Genomic DNA, 17,675 nt, shown 5'->3' with positions numbered 1-17,675 from the left:
AACTGCACTGAAGCTGATTCAAAGGTGATTAACTTTCGCGCAGCCTTTCACAAACCTCCGATAATACCCACAGAACCCAAGGAACGAGCTCAGAGCACTCACAGTCTGGGGTCTTGGCCAAGTGGTAACCACCTCAATCTTAGCTGGGTCTGTAGCTACCCGATCTGTGAGACTATGTTCCCAACATAGCTGACAGACATTTGGCAGAACTGGCACTTGCCTAGGGAAAGTTTTAACCCTTCAGCTTTCAGTTGGACCAGCACCTTCAGCAGTCTCGCTTCATGTTCTTCCAAGGTGGATCCAAATGCTGTGAGGCCATCCAGATATACCAATACTTCAAGCAAGCTCATATCCCCCACCGTCTTCTCCATGACCCACTGGAAGGCTGCAGGAGTTCCCGAGATGCCCTGGGGCATCCTTTCAACTGGAAAAATCCCAGGGGACATATAAATGCCATTTTCTCTTTGTCGGCCTCACTCATGGGCACCTGGTAATATCACTCCTCAAGTCCAGCACACTGAACCACTTCGCACCAGTCAGGCAGGCCAGCACGTCTTCAGTCCTCGGATCAGTATACTGGTCAGGGATGGTGCACCTATTCAGATACCTATAGTCCACACACATCCGTACCTTCCCATTCTTCTTTCGGGCCACTGCTATTGGGGACACATCAGGGCTTGGGACACGATGGTGATACCAACTTCCTTCAACTTACACAAATGCTGCCGAACGTCCTCCACCTCTGCAGGAGCCAGTCGCCGTGACCTTTCTCTGAACGGGGTATCCTCAGTCACCTGGATAGTGTGACGTGTGCTCTTGGAACAACCCACATCAAACACGTCAGTGGAAATGACATCTTCCAGCTTCAACATTTTCTCTACCAGCTTCCTCTTCCAACCTGCAGAAACCGGGAAGTCCCCGAAGTTGAATGACTCAGCAGTCAACTTTCCTCCTTTTTCCAATAGTTTCTCCCAGCTTGTCTTACAGGGGCACTAGACATTACCGTCACCAGGAACAAATGCGCCGGGGCATCCCCCACTTGAAGGTAACCTCTCTCTTCGTAGTGTTCCTGACGATCACTGCCATCCTGCGTTCCTGTACAACCGAGGGCTTCTGCAATTCGGGCCTCACCAGTACCCGGAGCAGGAAATCCCAACTCCCCCTTGTGGTCTTCTGGAGCGTCGACTAAGAGGGCTTCTCCCTCAGGCACTCTGGGAAATTTGGGGGTCCCCATATCTCTCGCCACTTCACCAGGCTGTACCAGCATAGGCTTCAGCTGGGTGAACCACACAGTCCCTCGTTTAAATTTGGTATCCGACCCAGTGCTGCCACACACTTCCTCAAAAGCAACTCGAAACTCTGGGTGCACAGACAATGTCCCCAGAAAGCTCTCGCCAGCTTTCTCCTTGCAGGCCCCCATGAGCCTTTTCACAAGAGGGGTGTTGGTCCCCACCAGAATTGAAACACCGCCCTTCTCAGCAGAGTTCGGACAAACCAGCACCAATGTATCAGGGACCTCAGACACTCCCACATTGGCCTCCGAGAACTCCAACTTCACTGACAAATAACCATGGTATGGATAATCACTAGCGCAATTAGTGGATAATCAGTGGTAAATGTTTCAGATACCAGTTGTAAAGCGAATGGTACAACAATGTGACCTGTGGCCCGGTGTCGAATATGGCTTTAGCATAAATACCCTCTATTCGTAGTGACACACTGGAGCATGGACCAACTAAGCCTTCAGGAATTGGGCCTTTCGCTTTCAGGGGTTCCTTGGTACATTGCTGGGAATGTGTTCCCCCCCCCCCGAGACACCAGGCCGTTCCCTCACTGGGTCTCCTCTAGGTTTTCCCAACGACTCTTCCTGCTGAGGTACCCGGGGGCTCACTCACTCTCCTTCTGGTGTGACACCTGCTGCCAGCAGCCCTCCGCATTGTTCGTCCCCTCGGGGAATCCGCCCCCCCTCCCCCATCAGCTCCATCATACGGGGGGGGGGGGTCACACCCGCTGATATCGGCCAACATATCTCCGTTCTCAATTCCACCACAGTCTCCTGTACCGCTCCCTGGGGAAGGCTATCTGTGGTCACTTCACCACAGGGGACAACTACCGAGGACTTTACCCTGTTGACTCAGTCCTCCCATGCCTCCACTATGTTCTCCTCTTCCCGTACCTCTGTGATCAGCTCAACAAAAGATGGAGGGGGATGTGCGTCTTATGAGACTGTGGGAGACCCCAAGCAATCAGGTCTTGGGACTGGGCGCCCTTGGTTATCTGGTCCATTCTTAACTGATCCACCTCAGCCGCCTGAATGACCCCCTGGCGCCTCAAACAATTTAGCTGCCTCTCTAGCCGAAAAATAAAAGCAGAAAGTTTCTCCCCTTCTCCTGATGCATGTTCTGAAACCCCACCATGAGCTCCATTTTGCTTCCAGTCGGACCGAAAGCATTGTCCAGTGCTTGCAGATGATTGACAGCTGTCGCTACGGGAGACTTCAGTCTGACAGTTCTCACAATGTCAGCGGCCCGCCCATTCAAACTTTCAACCAATCTTCGTCGTTTACAATCTTCGCACTGCCACTCACCTAACAACTGAGAGGTCCGTTCCACCCAAGTCTCATACTTCTCCCCTTTAGGGGTGGGTGTTATTCCAGAGAATAGGTGGAGCCTGCCATAGCTGGGACATTGAATCTGATTTCTCCATTTATTCACCAGAGAAGTAAGGGCGGATACTAACTCAAAATTCTCACTCTTCACCAGGGGACGTGGACTAATTAGACATTCCAAATCCAATCACTCTTTTCCCTCACTCCTCAGAAACGAGAGAACCTGGTCTTTGAAATCTCCATGCCCAGCTACCTCAGCACTGGTCTGCATTAGAACGAGAGCTGTGCCAGCCATTTTATCAAACCTCCGCCTACAATAGCAACTTCAACAGTACTTAACAGACGAATTAACAACTCATCCAGAATACAAATATCTGCCCCACTGGTTCATTGCTCAGGACACCCGACGTAATCAATCCCGAACACAGCCCCCACAATTGCAACTCTTGCTTTGGCTAGCGGCTTAATATAGGGAGCGATAACCCCTGGCCCAGCCAAACTTAAGAAATCTCGTTTTTGTGGATGCTGCGCGATGTGTCAAATGAATTTGATGGCAGTAGCTTCCCCCCGCCCAAAAATATAAAATATATTCTCTACCCATTTACTTGGGTAAGCTACTCCGTTTTAAATCCTGTTCCAGGGTGAAAGGAGAGATGTTTTCCCAGACTTCCTGCTTTACACTAGAAATCAAAGACCAAAGCACAGGCAAGGTTTTTTCTGTGGTAATGAGTAGGGCTTCAAATATAGAGCCACAGGGGATAATTAAAGAAAATTTAAACACTAGCTTTGTCATGTGTTGTTTTGCGTCAATGATCAACTGTCTAGGTATGTGCTGGGGGCAGCCTGCTAGTGTTGCTATGCTTCTGATGTCAATACAACATGTCCACAACTTGCTTATTCTTAATAACCCAAGGTCAGGGAAATGGAAACTATTGAAACCATGTGTTTGGGAAACAACACCAATAAACTGTCCATTTAAAAATTTAAGTATTTAGCTTGCTTTGTAAGTATGAAGTTCCTTTATCAATTTGGCAAAGCAGTCCCCACAGTATTTTATTCCACTGAAATTCATTATTACTTCTAAATACAACAATTATTTCAGTTCATGTCAGTGGTTCTATTTTTTTCTTTCTAGTTATCGATGATACAACCAAAGAAATCATCTACAGGGATTATATCGACATCAGTGTAGCTGTAGCAACGCCAAAGGTAAGCATTTATTGACTGAATTGGTCGCTGGTATTCGCAAGAGAAGGACAGAATAGCAGTTGCCTTCTGCTCATTCACAGATTTTATGCTGAAATGTTTTGGATAGTTCTTATTTATTTGTGCAGAATGAGCATCATTGAGTTTCTGCATTCTGTTGTTTTCCCTTGTACTATCTTAATGCACTATTGTAATAAAATGTGGATGACATGCAAACAAAGTTTTTCACTATACCTCAGTATATCTGACAATAATAAACCAATTTAATATATTGTATGACTTGAGTTTATTTTTAACCTCGAAAGCTTTACAAACCAGTACCTATTACAGTACCAGTACAAACCAGGTTATCAGCTGCATTATGATCAATAGGGATTCTGAGATCAAGATCGAATTTTCACAAATGACTTGCCAGGGATGGTGGTGGATGCTAAAACATTAGGGGTATTTAAGAGCCTCTTGGACAGGCACAAGGATGAAAGAAAAATGGAGGGTTATGGGGTAGTGTGGGTTTAGTACTTTTTTTTTAAGGATTATATGAGTCGGCACAACATGGAGAGCTGAAGGTCCTGTACTATGCTGTAGTGTTCTATGGTTAAATGCCATCACTGAGTTTCATTTCAAAATAAATATTCGTGCACAGTGAATTCTGGTTAATTGGGACATATTGGGACCAGTATATTTTGGCTCAATTAAGTAGCTGACCCAGATAGCTGAAGTTTAATAGAAATAATTAAAAATATACAAAAACAGCTAACTACTGTTTAATAAATTACCTACTTACATGAAATACACAACAAATTAGAACACTAGCAACGCTACTACAGTACTCTAAAACCTCTGGTGAAGGGGCTCGTCATGTCCATTCTGTGGCAGCTCACTCACCCTTGTTCTCTGCCGGACGCTCAGCTGTCACCTGTGGCTTCAAGTAGTGGTTTGCATGTGATAGCAGCCACACCCTGGCACACTGTTTCGACAGGTGGACTAAACCAGGTGTGGGTAGCCAGCGGGCCTTGTACCCCCAGTAAATAGGAACGTGCTTGTCCTAGCGTGTGAAGTCAGCTCCGACGGACTGGATAGATGAGATCAACAGTGAGATCCAACGGCCAACAAGGTGGTTCTACAACGCCTTGTGGAGAGTGAAGAGCATGGTAAGGCACAGGAGAAGTCATGGTTATCCACTGCTACCAAGGCAGACCCCAAATTTTTTGACGACTGCTTCTACTACTGGACCCTGACCTCTGAGGTTGAGAGAGTGGAACTATCCCAGTGCAAGGGCCTTTCCACTTTAAAAACTCTTGCACACAGGTTTCACTGTAGTCATGGGATATGACGGGCAACTAACACGCTGAGGTGTTCTCTAGTCTGACTGTAAATGAATAAAATTAGCACAGATACCTGGTGCAGATAATGGACTGCCTTCATACAATGCTTTTGATGATTGCATCCTCCAAATCTTCATTTTCATTGTAACATTCAAGATGTTTATTGATACCTTTAAATTCAAGTTCAGGGTTAATTATTATTCAATCATACAAGAATCCCATGAATGTAGCCAGGCCAAACTGCATTCTTCCAGGGCCAAGGTGCAAAATACAGTATTAACAGTCGTACACAGCACAAGGCAAATACAGCATACATTTTCATAGTTTGTTGAAGGAGTGAAATCGTTTTATTTTCATTCCCGACTGTGTTTGGCATCTCCAAGCCTGAATGCTTGAAACCGTAGTAACCAAAACAATTCTAAATTGCCTTACTACTATTGCTCGCCAAGTATCAGTTACAAAAATCACTGCTTTTTGAACACAGACACACGTAACCCTGGCTACTTAAAAACTGCTGACTCGAAGCATGGTGTGTCTAATGGCCACGCAAGGTCACGTGACTGACACTAGTTAGAAACTGTTCAAATCTCCTGTCCTAACTAAGCAGCATAGTGTCCTAAATAAATAAAAGAAATCCCTGCTAACTTTTCGATTCTTTAAGAGTTGTCTCAAATAAGTGAATGCCCAGATTAACTGATGGACCAATTAACTGGAATCCACTGCACTTTGTAATTATTCTAACCTTGGGTATTTTGGAATCCAAAACATTGGGTAACATATTTTCTGCAGTTTATCCAATGATTAAATATAAATGCTTGATGGTTTTCCTATTCATTAGTGATTCCACAAGATTTAATGCTTGAACCCTTGCTGTTAATTGTGTATGTCAGTGGTTTGCATGATCAGTAAATTTGCAGATTCTGGAATCAGTGTATTATCACTTGTACGACATGAAGTTTGTTGGTTTGTGTACAGTACAGAGAAAAAACTGTAAATGACAACATAAACGAATAGTGCAAACTAAAACTAATGAAGTATGTCCTGGATGGTAAGGGTCCTTAATGGATGCAGTCTTAAAGCACCACCACCTGAAGATGTCTCGGATGGTGGGGGAGGGTTGTGCCAGTGATGGAGCTGGCTGAGTCTACAGCCTACTGCAGTTTGGTTAGGGAAAAGAAAGCATGTGGTATTCTTAAACTTTGTTAGCTTGGATATTGAATAAAGAGATTGCTCTGGCTTTAGAAAACTTAGATCAGATGTAAGCTGGAGTACTGCATGCAGTGCTACTAACCATATTTTGGGAAGTCAAATTCTAATGAAACATGTAGAGATAAGTGACAGGGACCTTAGGAGCTTTGATGTACAGAGGGATGTCTCACTGGAAGTGGAGACAGGTGGCTGGAGTAGTGAAGAAGGCATTTGGCATGCTTGCCTTCATAGGTTGAGGCTCTGAGCATAAAGGGAGGGCGACAGAAAAGATTTAGACTGCATTTGGAGTATTGGATGAAATAGTGATAGAGAGAGTACAACAGCATTTCACCACAACGTTACTAGAAAGAGGGGCTATAAACTTGGTTTGGTTTATTGTCAAGGGAACATAGCTGTTTAAGTGGTGACCTTATTTTTGTAAATTTGAAGGAGATTGATAGGTTTAATGGTGTTTTTTCCCCAGGGCAGGGGAATGTAGAACAAGAGACACATGTTAATGGTGAATGGGGAGAAAGGTTATAGGAGATTCACACAAAGGGTGTTGGTTTTCTGGAATGAGCTGCTAGTAGAGCAGTGGAGACAAATACAATGTTTGAAAGGAATTTGGGCAGGTGTTTAGATAGGAAAGGATTAGAGATTTATAGTCTCATTACCGGTAAGTGCAAAGAGCATAGATTAGGCATGATGGTTATCATGGTAAGGGCCATTTCTTCTGCAGTTCAGTTCTCTCATATGATGGTGCTGGAGAGGTTCCAAAGGAGATTTACCAGGACGCTGCCTGGAATGAGGAGAGACCGGGGAGGTTTTGTCTGTAATCCATGGAGTGGATGAAGTTAAAAGGGGATGTGATTGACATATACAAAGTTATGGGGGCCATACTTGGGGTAGATTGTAGGAAACATCTCCCCATATCAGATTTTGGTTAAGGGGTGAGAGATTTAGAGATGATCTGAGGCATGCATAGCTGAAATACATTGCCTGTGAGAGTGCTGGAAGCAGTCACTAACAACACTGATGTGTGTAGACAAGGCACTTTAAATTGCCTAGGTATAGACGACTGTGGGGATAAGTGCTGGAAGATTGTGGATCAGTGCCCAAATAGACTGTTTCTATTTTGTATGACTTAGTTTGAGAATGAGAAACCTGGCTTTGAAGCACATGTCTTGAATGTGAATAAAAGTAGTTACAAAGTTATGAAGGTAGAACAGGACTGGAAAAATTATTTAAAAAGTGAAATGGTGGATAAGCTACAAGATTTGAGGATCACAATTCTCAACCAAAATGCATTTGATTGTGGAATAAACTTGGTGAGAAGGACAAACTATCTTTGCTATTTAAAGAAGTTGAGGAGGATTTCAGATTTCAACAAAATATTATGAAAATTAATGATAAGATAACATTTGAAAAAGTTTTGGAAACCAGCATAAGGTTACGGGGAAAATAGACTGCAAGTAAACAGACCATTAATATTGAAGCTGATAGTCAGAGCTTTGACATATAAAACATAGATGAAAAATTTTGGTCCCTTAGATGGTAAGAATAGGAAATTGTCAAAATCTTACAAGTGTCTTCATAGTAGAATACATTAAGTACATCCCAAAAGTGCTGAAAAACCAAGGGCAAGTGGAACAATATATTTGGCAAAATAATGCAAATAACTTCAGGATATTTGGGAAGAGAATGGATAGGCTGATTTTGTTTTCCCTGAAGCTAACAAGGCTGAGTAGTAACTTGATAAGAGTAATATTAGCATGGATAGGGTTGATAAATCTATATCTTTTTCCCATCCTGGAGGTATCACAAAAGAAGAAAGCTCATGTTTAAGGTGAAAGGAAGGAGTTTTAAAAGGGGATTTAAGGAGCTCTAGGAGGAGGTGGTGGTGGAGTCAGACATAATTGCTATGTTTTAAGAAGCATTTAGACTAGTATCCACATTGGCAAGGAATAGAAAGATATGGACCAAATGTGAGTAAAATGTCATCATGGACATGATGAGCCAAGGTCTCTTAAATAAACTGCAGCTCTAAATGCTTGCTGATGCTCTAGATCTTATGAGCTGCTTTCTTTGGTCTTCAAAGTGGCTCCAGAAATAGAAAATGCTATGTTTGTAATTGTTAAAGATTCACTGTTCTGGTGGGTTCCTGAAGAAAGCCAGAAGTATTATGTTGCTATTGAAGAAAGGAGGGGATACAAAAAGCAGGAACCTATAGATTAATTACTTTGCATTCTCCCACTGTGAAAATGCTGGAATGCATTATTAAGGATGTTGAGGCAGGATATTTCAAAATTATGATAAAATCAAGCTGAGCTTTATGAACATGAGATTGCATTAACACTTTTAATAGTTATTTTTTGAGGATGCAACAAGTAGGGTGGATAATAGTACATATTTGGATATGTACTATTTTGATAGCGGGAACAAATTCAGGAAGGAGCCTTTTTAAAGGTGATTACACAAGGTAAGAACTTGCTGGATTTGAAGTGATAGCATACGTGGAGAATTGATTAATGGAAAGCAGAAGTGGGATAAACATGTAATTTTCACGTTGGTATTATGTGATGTTGTAGGGATCAGTACTTGGCCCTGACTAAGGGAACTGATTTAATTGCTAATATATTTGGCTACTGCAAGTAGGGGTGGGAAAGCAAATTGTCAGGAGGTTATGATAGGTTAAGTGCCTAGAGAAAATTTTGGTACATAGAATAAAATATTGGGAGATGCATAGTATAGAAAAGTGGAAGATTGCTTAAACATATATAATAACTAAATATATTCTTAATAGAATTTTAAATATATAGATGGTGGTTGGAATCTTGAACATTGCCTAAGGGTTTAGGTGATGGCAGATATTTACAAGAAGCTTTGAGATGTGTACTTCAATCATGATGCAGAGCAGGCCACAGAACAAGGAAATGAGGTTAATAGAGTTAGTACTTGATGATAGGCTTGGATGTGGTGAGCTGACAGTTGTGCCTATGTACTGTAGTCTCTGACTCGACCACTACCTGAAACACAGACCTTGCACATTGAAGCTAGGAAGGTCAACTTTCAACTTCATATTCCTTGCAATAAATGTCAGGATGTTTTGCCTCAACTGTTCATGGCATTGACAAGGCATCACACCACTTTTGAAGTTTTGGTCTCCTTATTTAAGGAAGGTATGCTTGCATTAGAGGCTGTATAGAGAAGATTGCTTTCTAGAATAAATGAGTTGTCTCATGAGGAAAGATTAGCAGGTTCAGCTTTTCTCATTGGAGTTGGGGTGATCCTGTTTGAAGCACGTCCCCTCTTTTACAAGGCAGTAAAATGTTGAAGCAGATTCAGATCAGTCCTGATCTTACTGATTCTACCTGTTTATCCTGATGAACGGTCTTAGCCCGAAACATTGACTGTTTATTCATTTCAGATGCTGCCTGACCTGCTGAGTTCCTCCAGCATTTTGTGTTACTGCTTCTACTGTTTCTGATTTCAATGTCCCCATGTTCCTCTTGAAATCCATTAAACCTAGCCCTGCTTTTATTAAAATATCTTAAATCTATTGGTAGATTTGAGTTTCAATTTAATCATTACTGTATTAATAGAAATGGGCTTTGGTTTGCTCAGGCCAAAATACATTTTCCCTGATATATGTGATCAGTTCATTTTCTTAAATTTCCTGTAAAGAAAGGGCTTGATAAATTTACTTTAATTATAGGCATTATGTAAGAACAGTGTGTAATCTTATTTTTTCTTCCATTCCATAGGGTCTGGTGGTTCCTGTAATTCGAAATGTTGAAACAATGAACTATGCTGATATTGAGAAAGCAATCAATGAGCTAGGAGACAAGGTGATTGTCAAAACATTATTATTGCTTGTTTGTGTTGAAGTGCTATCAGGCACTGACCCCATTTACACCACCTTCAAATCATCATACAACACTTTCATGAAACACAAATTCAACCACTGAGCTCGTTTCTGGGAACCATGCATACACATCAAAACCTTGGCAAGGGTGCAGACAAAAAATAGTGAATAAGGACTTGCATAAGACTGAAGATGCTAAGGCGGTTGTTCTTTGTCTGGAGAGGATTCAGAGCTGTCCCGACAGAGTTCTCACTGGAAGTATCAGGGCCCAGAGAACATATTTCCAAATTGCATATTTCCTTACAGCACAGTAGGCCATTTAACCAACTGAGTCTATTCTGACACACAGAACAAGCCCTTTCCCCCCACTAATTTCCCTGAAGCCGAGTCTCCCCAAGTTCCCATCAATATTACCAATCAACTCTTCATTTTGCTTTTTTTCCTTTATATCTGAGACATGTAAAATTCACAATATTTTGATTTTGTTATTTAATTTCTGCTTCCCAGGTATGAAAATTAACTCTTGTTTCCTGACTTAAGTTTCCAGAAAATTTTAGATGCCTTAACAGTTTGGTTTTGTGTCTGAATTGTTTCCGTGTAAGCCATGATACTTTGATCTTTTGAATAAGTGGGAATTGGAAATAACAAACCAAAGCCCTTTTAGAAGGACAGTGAAATGTTTCATCTAGAAGTAATCATCTTTCTGAGGAGTAACATACCTTTTACAGAATTGAAGTAAGTTTTAAAACATCAGATAGGAATTTGAATTTCTTTAAATCTTGCATTCATCCCATAACAATGCTGTGGTACCGTTTGCCAGACGGAAGCAGCTGAAATAGTTTATGGTTGGACTAAGTTTTTGTATGGAGGGGGAGAAAATCATAGATGAATTCTATTACACTGTTGGAAACTTGAGTGATTCAGAGTGAGGTTGGATAAGATGAGAAAAGAATTTGGCACATTTGAACTACCTAACAGGCACATTTTGCACTGATCTAGGCACGTAAGAATGAGTTGGCTATAGAAGACATGGATGGAGGTACTTTCACAATCAGTAATGGTGGAGTGTTCGGCTCGATGTTTGGCACACCAATTATCAATCCACCCCAGTCTGCCATCCTGGGTATGCATGGTATCTTTGAGAGGCCAATTGCAATCAAGGGTCAGGTAGGTAATAACATCATTAAAGTTGATCAGTTGTATGGTTTCAGATGGATTTCAAGTATTGCTTCTTGTGTTACAAAATGAGTTACAACTTGATGTCACAGATATAATGCATTTTTTGGATTTTTGTAAGAAAGGTAAAGATTAGTTTCATTTGGCACACATACATTGAAACATACAGTCGTCACTACCTCCTGCCATAGATGCTGTCTGGCCTGCTGAGTTCTGCCAGAATTTTGTGTTTTTATTTATTTCCAGCATCTGCAGATTCACTCGTGTTGTATACAGTGGAATGCATTGTTTTTTGCATTGTTTTCAACACAGTCCAAAGATTGTGCTGGGAGTAGCTCACAAGTATCGACACACTTTCAGTGGCAACACGGCATGCCCACAAGTCACTAACCCTAACATTAACTGCACATCATTGTAATGTGGGATGAAACCACAGCACCCAGAGGAAACCCACAAAGTCACGAGGAGAACATGCAAACTCCTTACAGTGGCAGGAATTGAATCCTCATCTGTGATTGCTGATACTGTAAAGTGATGCGCTACTGCTCCTCCCTGCTTTTATTTTGATCTCATTTCCCATTAGACTTGAGAGGCTTCAGTGGGTTTTTAACTAAATGCCTTGTCCTAGTGCACTCTTGTGGAAAGTGGTGTTATTCTACATTGGTTCTGATGTGTGTAGGAGTACTGGCCTGCACTGGAGATTGACTGTTGGCTGAGTACACTGTTAATTGATTTAGATACAACATCTCATGCTTGTTTCCCTCTTATTACAGGTGGTGATCCGCCCCATGATGTATGTGGCCCTAACCTATGACCACCGCTTGATTGATGGAAGAGAAGCAGTATTTTTCCTCCGAAAAATTAAATCTGCTGTTGAAGACCCTCGTGTGCTGCTGCTTGACATTTAAACCCCATTTCAATTATCTAAAGAGAAACACACATACTCAAAATGTCATATGCATTTTCATATTAAATAATTGTTCTACCTTTTTGATGTTTTAAAAGAAATCTAAATGAATGTTTTATGGACAAATTGCAATTCTGTTGGAATTGTTTATAATGGAAGGGTATAGCATGTCAGAGACTTTATAACTAATTTATATTGTGAGCAAACTAACATTGCAATCATTACTGTTATGTTATATTGAGGGAGCAGCTTTAAGTAGTGTCATTCACAATTTAGTATTATGAAACCGGCAATTACAGCAAAAGAAATGAGAATTGACTACCGTAGTATTGGAGCTGGAAATACTGAATTTATTAACTAATACTCATAGTGAGACATGTTGCCAAGGCAGATGTCTAACAAATGGTACATTTGATTCAGGAATGTTTCACATCTGTGAGCATATTTCATCCTCCAGCATTAATATCTTTATCTTGATATAAAACACACTGACTGAAAGAGTACTGTTGCAATGTTATTTCCTATCCAGCTAGGTAGGAGCAAATTTGTTGGTATAAGGTTGCTTTGGGAACTTTGAATAGCAAAAGTTTCATATTTATCACTTAGAGAACAGGGGACATGCAACCATTTGTTCTTAAATTGGCTGTAATACCAGGCTTTCAAGTATCTGCTTCCAATCTTGGCCATCGAAGACAGTTGATGAAAAGAATCAATCCCTGCCACTGTCTGTAAGGATTTTGTACATTCTTCCTGTAAGCATGTGGGTTTCATCCGGTGTTCCGGTTTCCTGCCACAGTCCAAAGATTTGCCAGTTGGTAGGTTAGTTGGTCACTGTAAGTTGTCCCGTGATTAGGCCAGGATTGCTCGGTGGTGCAACTCAAAGGGCCAGTAGGGCCTTTTAGGAACACAGAAAAAAGTGGTTTTATTGAGATACAGTATCTCAATAAAACAAACCACTCTTGCCTAAATAATCCAATTTGGCGTCCTAAAATAGACAACAAATGCAGAAGGAGTACAACTAATAGAGCAAGGTGATTACTGTTAATTTTAGATGGGTGTGAATTTACAATGTGGAAATGTGTTTACAGGTTTTAATTTGTTCTTCATTGATAGGTCTTTGTACTGGGCTGATTTCTTGTTCCTGCTCTCGTCACCTCCATAGCCCGAAATTGTCTAGCTGATGTCAAGTTACAAGCATTCATGCCACTATCTTACCAAATCTGTTCAGCTTGATGTTAGTCCAGATTTCCAAATGATTCATTATGGGACCAGCTTAATACAAATCCATTTTGTTAACAGCATATTCTGTTCAAATCAAACCCTGTTTCCTGAACATTGAATTTCCTTATCCTCTGAGAATTAAGCAGTCTTTTGAAATTTAAAACATACGCACAACTTTTATTTTAATCTCATACTATGTTGTGGTGAGCAGGTGGTATTAAGGTTAGCACAATATTAGGGTCAGTAAAGTAATCATCAGGTCGAGTATTATTTGGATAAATGTAGATCCTTCTGTAGAGAGGAGGGTTTTTATTGACAGCTGCTTCCTGACATGAAATGTCCTTCCTGTATAAATGAATTACAGTAATACAATTTAATAGAATAGTGGGAAGATGGTTCCAAATGAGAATAAAGTCAACAGTGTTTTTACAGAACAGTCACAGGAATGTGTGCATTTAGTATTGAGAACAAGCTGGGTGTGGTGGGGAAGAGATTTGCACTTTGAAGGTAATGGTGCATTTTTTTCCATTGAGTTTATTTTTAATATTAGGTAGTGAGATTCACATGATCGTACTACACTGCGTGTTAAGTGGAAAAAGGAGCCCTGTCCTTAACTTGTGTTTTGAGACAGAGATATACACTAGCACAAAATCAGAGGTGCTGCTTCTACAGATTCACATACATTTTCCAGGATCTTCGTAACAGTGACAATATTTCTTCCCTCAACCTGTATAGCTTTTAAATGTTCGATACATGGTGTGCACTGTGATTTCATATGTGACACTAGCTGACCTGTTTCCATCAGCACAGGGCATAGTTAGATATATGTACGTTGCTTTTTTAGAAGTTAACTGCACAGTGGTGCAGTCATTCGCAAGAGGGAAACATCTGTGATTGAGAGAAATACATTGGTTACCTACAAGTTATAGAGGAGAAATTTTCAGTAGCTTTATTCTGGGTGTGCTACCAAGCAGTCTTAAGTACTGTATTCCAACTGGATGCAGTTATGCGACAATTTATTGTTGTGCAGCTTACATCTCTGCCAGTAGGTGCTTTCCCAGGCGTGACATTTATTGGTATACAGGATGTTTATATTTACTTTGCAGGTCAGTTATTTAAATTACAAAAAGTCTGAAGCATTTAACCAAAAACAAGGCAGTAAGTTGAAATGTTGAAAGGGAGAATTGGTGATGTAATGGTATTTGAAATTAATAAATGTGACTATTCAAATCATCTTGGCTGGTCTACGATCTGAGAGTGTAGGCCATTCTGAACAGAAGATGGGTAAAATTCATTTGCTCTTTTTACTTTACAACCTTCCTTTCATTTTGTGAAAATCATGGGTGTTTAAAGTTCTTGTATATTTTATACGTGCATTGGTCTTCTACTCTTGGATTAAGGTTTTGGGATAGTGAGCGCTCGTGATTGCCATATGTTGAGATTACTAGAAAAATAGAAAACCTACAGCACAATATAGGCCCTTCACCCACAAAGCTGAGAAATTACTTAGCGGTCGGTACCCATAGCCCTCTATTTTTAGATTAGATTAGATTAGATTCAACATTATTGTCATTGTGCCAAGTACAGATACAAAGCCAAATGAAATGCAGTTAGCATCTAACCAGAAATGCAAAGAATAGTGTTATTTACAAAATAACTGCAAATAAAAATAAGTGCTACAGCACACAAATATAAAAGTACTGAGACAGTACAATACGGGTGCAATACTGCTTCGCGCTGTGATGTGAGGTTCAGCAGGGTCAGAGCCTCAGGGAAGAAGCTCTTCCTGTGCCTGCTGGTGCGGGAGCAGAGGCTCCTGTAGCGCCTACCGGATGGGAGGAGAGTAAAAAGTTTTCTAAGCTCCATGTACCCATCCAGGAGTCTCTTAAAAGACCCTATTGTATCTGCCTCCACCACTGTCACCGGCAGCCTGTTCCACGCACTCACCACTCTCTGCATATATAAAAAAAACTTACCCCTGACATCTCTCCTGTACCTACTTCCAAGCACTTTAAAACTGTGTCCTCTCATGTTTGCCATTTCAGCTCTGGGGAAAAAGCCTCTGACTATCCACACGATCAATGTCTCTCACCACCTTATACATCTGTATCAGGTCACCTCTCCTCCTCCGTCACTCCAAGGAGAACAGGCCGAGTTCACTCAACCTATTCTCGTAAGGCATGCTCCCCAATCCAGGCAACATCCTTGTAAATCTCCACATCTTTCCTGTAGTGAGGTGACCAGAACTGAGCACAGTACTCCAAGTGGGGTCTGACCAGGGTTCTGTACAGCTGTAACATTAAGGCTCCTGGACTCAATCCCATGGTTGATGAAGGCCAATGCACTGTATGCCTTCTTAACCACAGAGTTAACCTGCACGGCAGCTTTGAGTGTCTTATGGACACCAAGATACCTCTGATCCTCCACACTGCCAAGAGTCTTACCTTTAATACTATATTCTGCCATCATATTTGGCTTACCAAAATAAACCACTTCACACTTATCTGGGTTGAACTCCACCTGCCACTTCTCAGCCCAGTTTTGCATCCTATCGATATCCCGCTGTAACCTCTGACAGCCCTCCACACTATCCACAACACCCCCAACCTTTGTGTCATCAGCAAATTTACTAACCCATCCCTCCACTTCCTTATCTCTATCACTACCTAGTTTTTTGAACCTTTTGTAAGTTTTTCTTCTTGACTAGATTTGCAACAGCCTTTGTACACGACGGTTTCTGTACCCTACTATCCTTTCCCTGTCTCATTGTAACGTACCTATGCAGAACTCCACGCAAATATCCCGTGGACAATCACCACATTTCTTCTGTACATTTCCCTGAGAACATCTGTTCACAATTTCTGCTTCCAAGTTCAGGCCTGATAGCCTCATATTTCCCCTTACTCCAGTTAAATGCTTTCATGACTTGTCTGTTCCTATCCCTCTCCAATGCTATGTTAAAGGAGATAGAATTGTGATCACTCTCTCCAAAATGCTCTCCCACTGAGACCTGACACCTGACCAGGTTAATTTCCCAATACCAGATCAAGTACAGCCTCTCCTCTTGTAGGCTTATGTACATACTGTGTCAAGAAACCTTCCTGAACACACCTAACAAACTCCACCCCATCTAAACCCCTTGCTCTAGGGAGAAGCCAATCCATATTTGGAAAATTAAAATATCCCACCATGACATCCCTGTTATTACTACGCCTTTCCAGAATCTGTCTCCCTATCTGCTCCTCGATGTCCCTGTTACTATTGGGTGATCTATTAAAAAAACACCCAGTAGGGTTATTGACCCCTTCCTGTTTCTAACTTCCACCCCACAGAGGCTCCGTAGACAATCTCTCCATGACTTCCTCCTTATCTGCAGCTATGACACTGTCTCTAATCAACAACGTGACGCCCCTACCTCTTTTGCCTCCCTCCCTGTCCTTTCTGAAACATGTAAAGCCTGGCACTTGAAGTTACCATTCCTGCCCCTGAGCTATCCAAGTCTCTGTAATGGCCACAAAATCAGCTCCAAGTACTGATCCACGCTCTAAGCTCGTCCACTTTGTTCACAATACTCCTTGCATTAAAATAGATACATCTCAAACTATCAGTCTGACCACATCCCTTCTCTATCACCTGCCTCTCCTCCCTCTCACACTGTCTCCGAGCTTTCTCTATTTGTGAGCCAACCACCTCTTCCTCTCAGACTAGATCAGTCTGTAAGAGGCAGAACATCACAAAACCCTTTTGCAAGAGCAATCGGATTCAGTCAATTTGGATCACTTAGTTTCACATAACTTTGCAGTTACAACGGAAGGTCAAAATGCAACTGACATCACATTTAATGACTTCAGGATGTGTGCAAAATGGACATTGTCATTCTGGAAATCTGAAGAGATTCTCAAAAGATTTATTAATATAACTATCAGATTTGTTGAAGTAAAAATGGTCGAGATAAAGTAGTGATCGGTCCAGCTCCTCTCTATGCCATCCATCTTTAAAAGTTGTAATGAGGCTCTTAAGCTTTGTACATCAACACTGCAGGATGCAGGAAGTCTTAAGGTCACTGTCATTATAGCAGTAAATGCTATACCTTTTCAGAAATCATTTAAAAATATTAAATCTGTGCAACTATGAGGAGACGGAGGGTGTTCTCCTCTTCTCCCCCCCCCCCCCCGCAGT

General features: G+C 41.5%; 1 protein-coding gene across 1 annotated transcript in view; it reads left to right on the top strand.

Annotated features, from left to right (window-relative positions):
- The window catches only part of dlst (dihydrolipoamide S-succinyltransferase), a 50,965-nt gene extending 36,236 nt beyond the window's left edge, over window positions 1-14,729 (top strand). The window contains exons 12-15 of the mRNA XM_073039238.1: window positions 3,744-3,817; window positions 10,092-10,175; window positions 11,192-11,359; window positions 12,142-14,729. Coding sequence (XP_072895339.1) covers window positions 3,744-3,817; window positions 10,092-10,175; window positions 11,192-11,359; window positions 12,142-12,276 — 461 coding nt within the window. The 3' untranslated portion in view covers window positions 12,277-14,729. The remainder of the gene's footprint in view (window positions 1-3,743; window positions 3,818-10,091; window positions 10,176-11,191; window positions 11,360-12,141) is intronic.
- The last annotated feature ends 2,946 nt before the right edge of the window (window positions 14,730-17,675 follow it).

The sequence above is a fragment of the Hemitrygon akajei genome, chromosome 3 (genome assembly GCF_048418815.1).
Source record: "Hemitrygon akajei chromosome 3, sHemAka1.3, whole genome shotgun sequence".
Classification (NCBI taxonomy): Eukaryota; Metazoa; Chordata; class Chondrichthyes; order Myliobatiformes; family Dasyatidae; genus Hemitrygon; species Hemitrygon akajei.
Note: the sequence above shows the minus strand (reverse complement) of the source record. Positions and strands in the feature narration are given on the sequence as shown.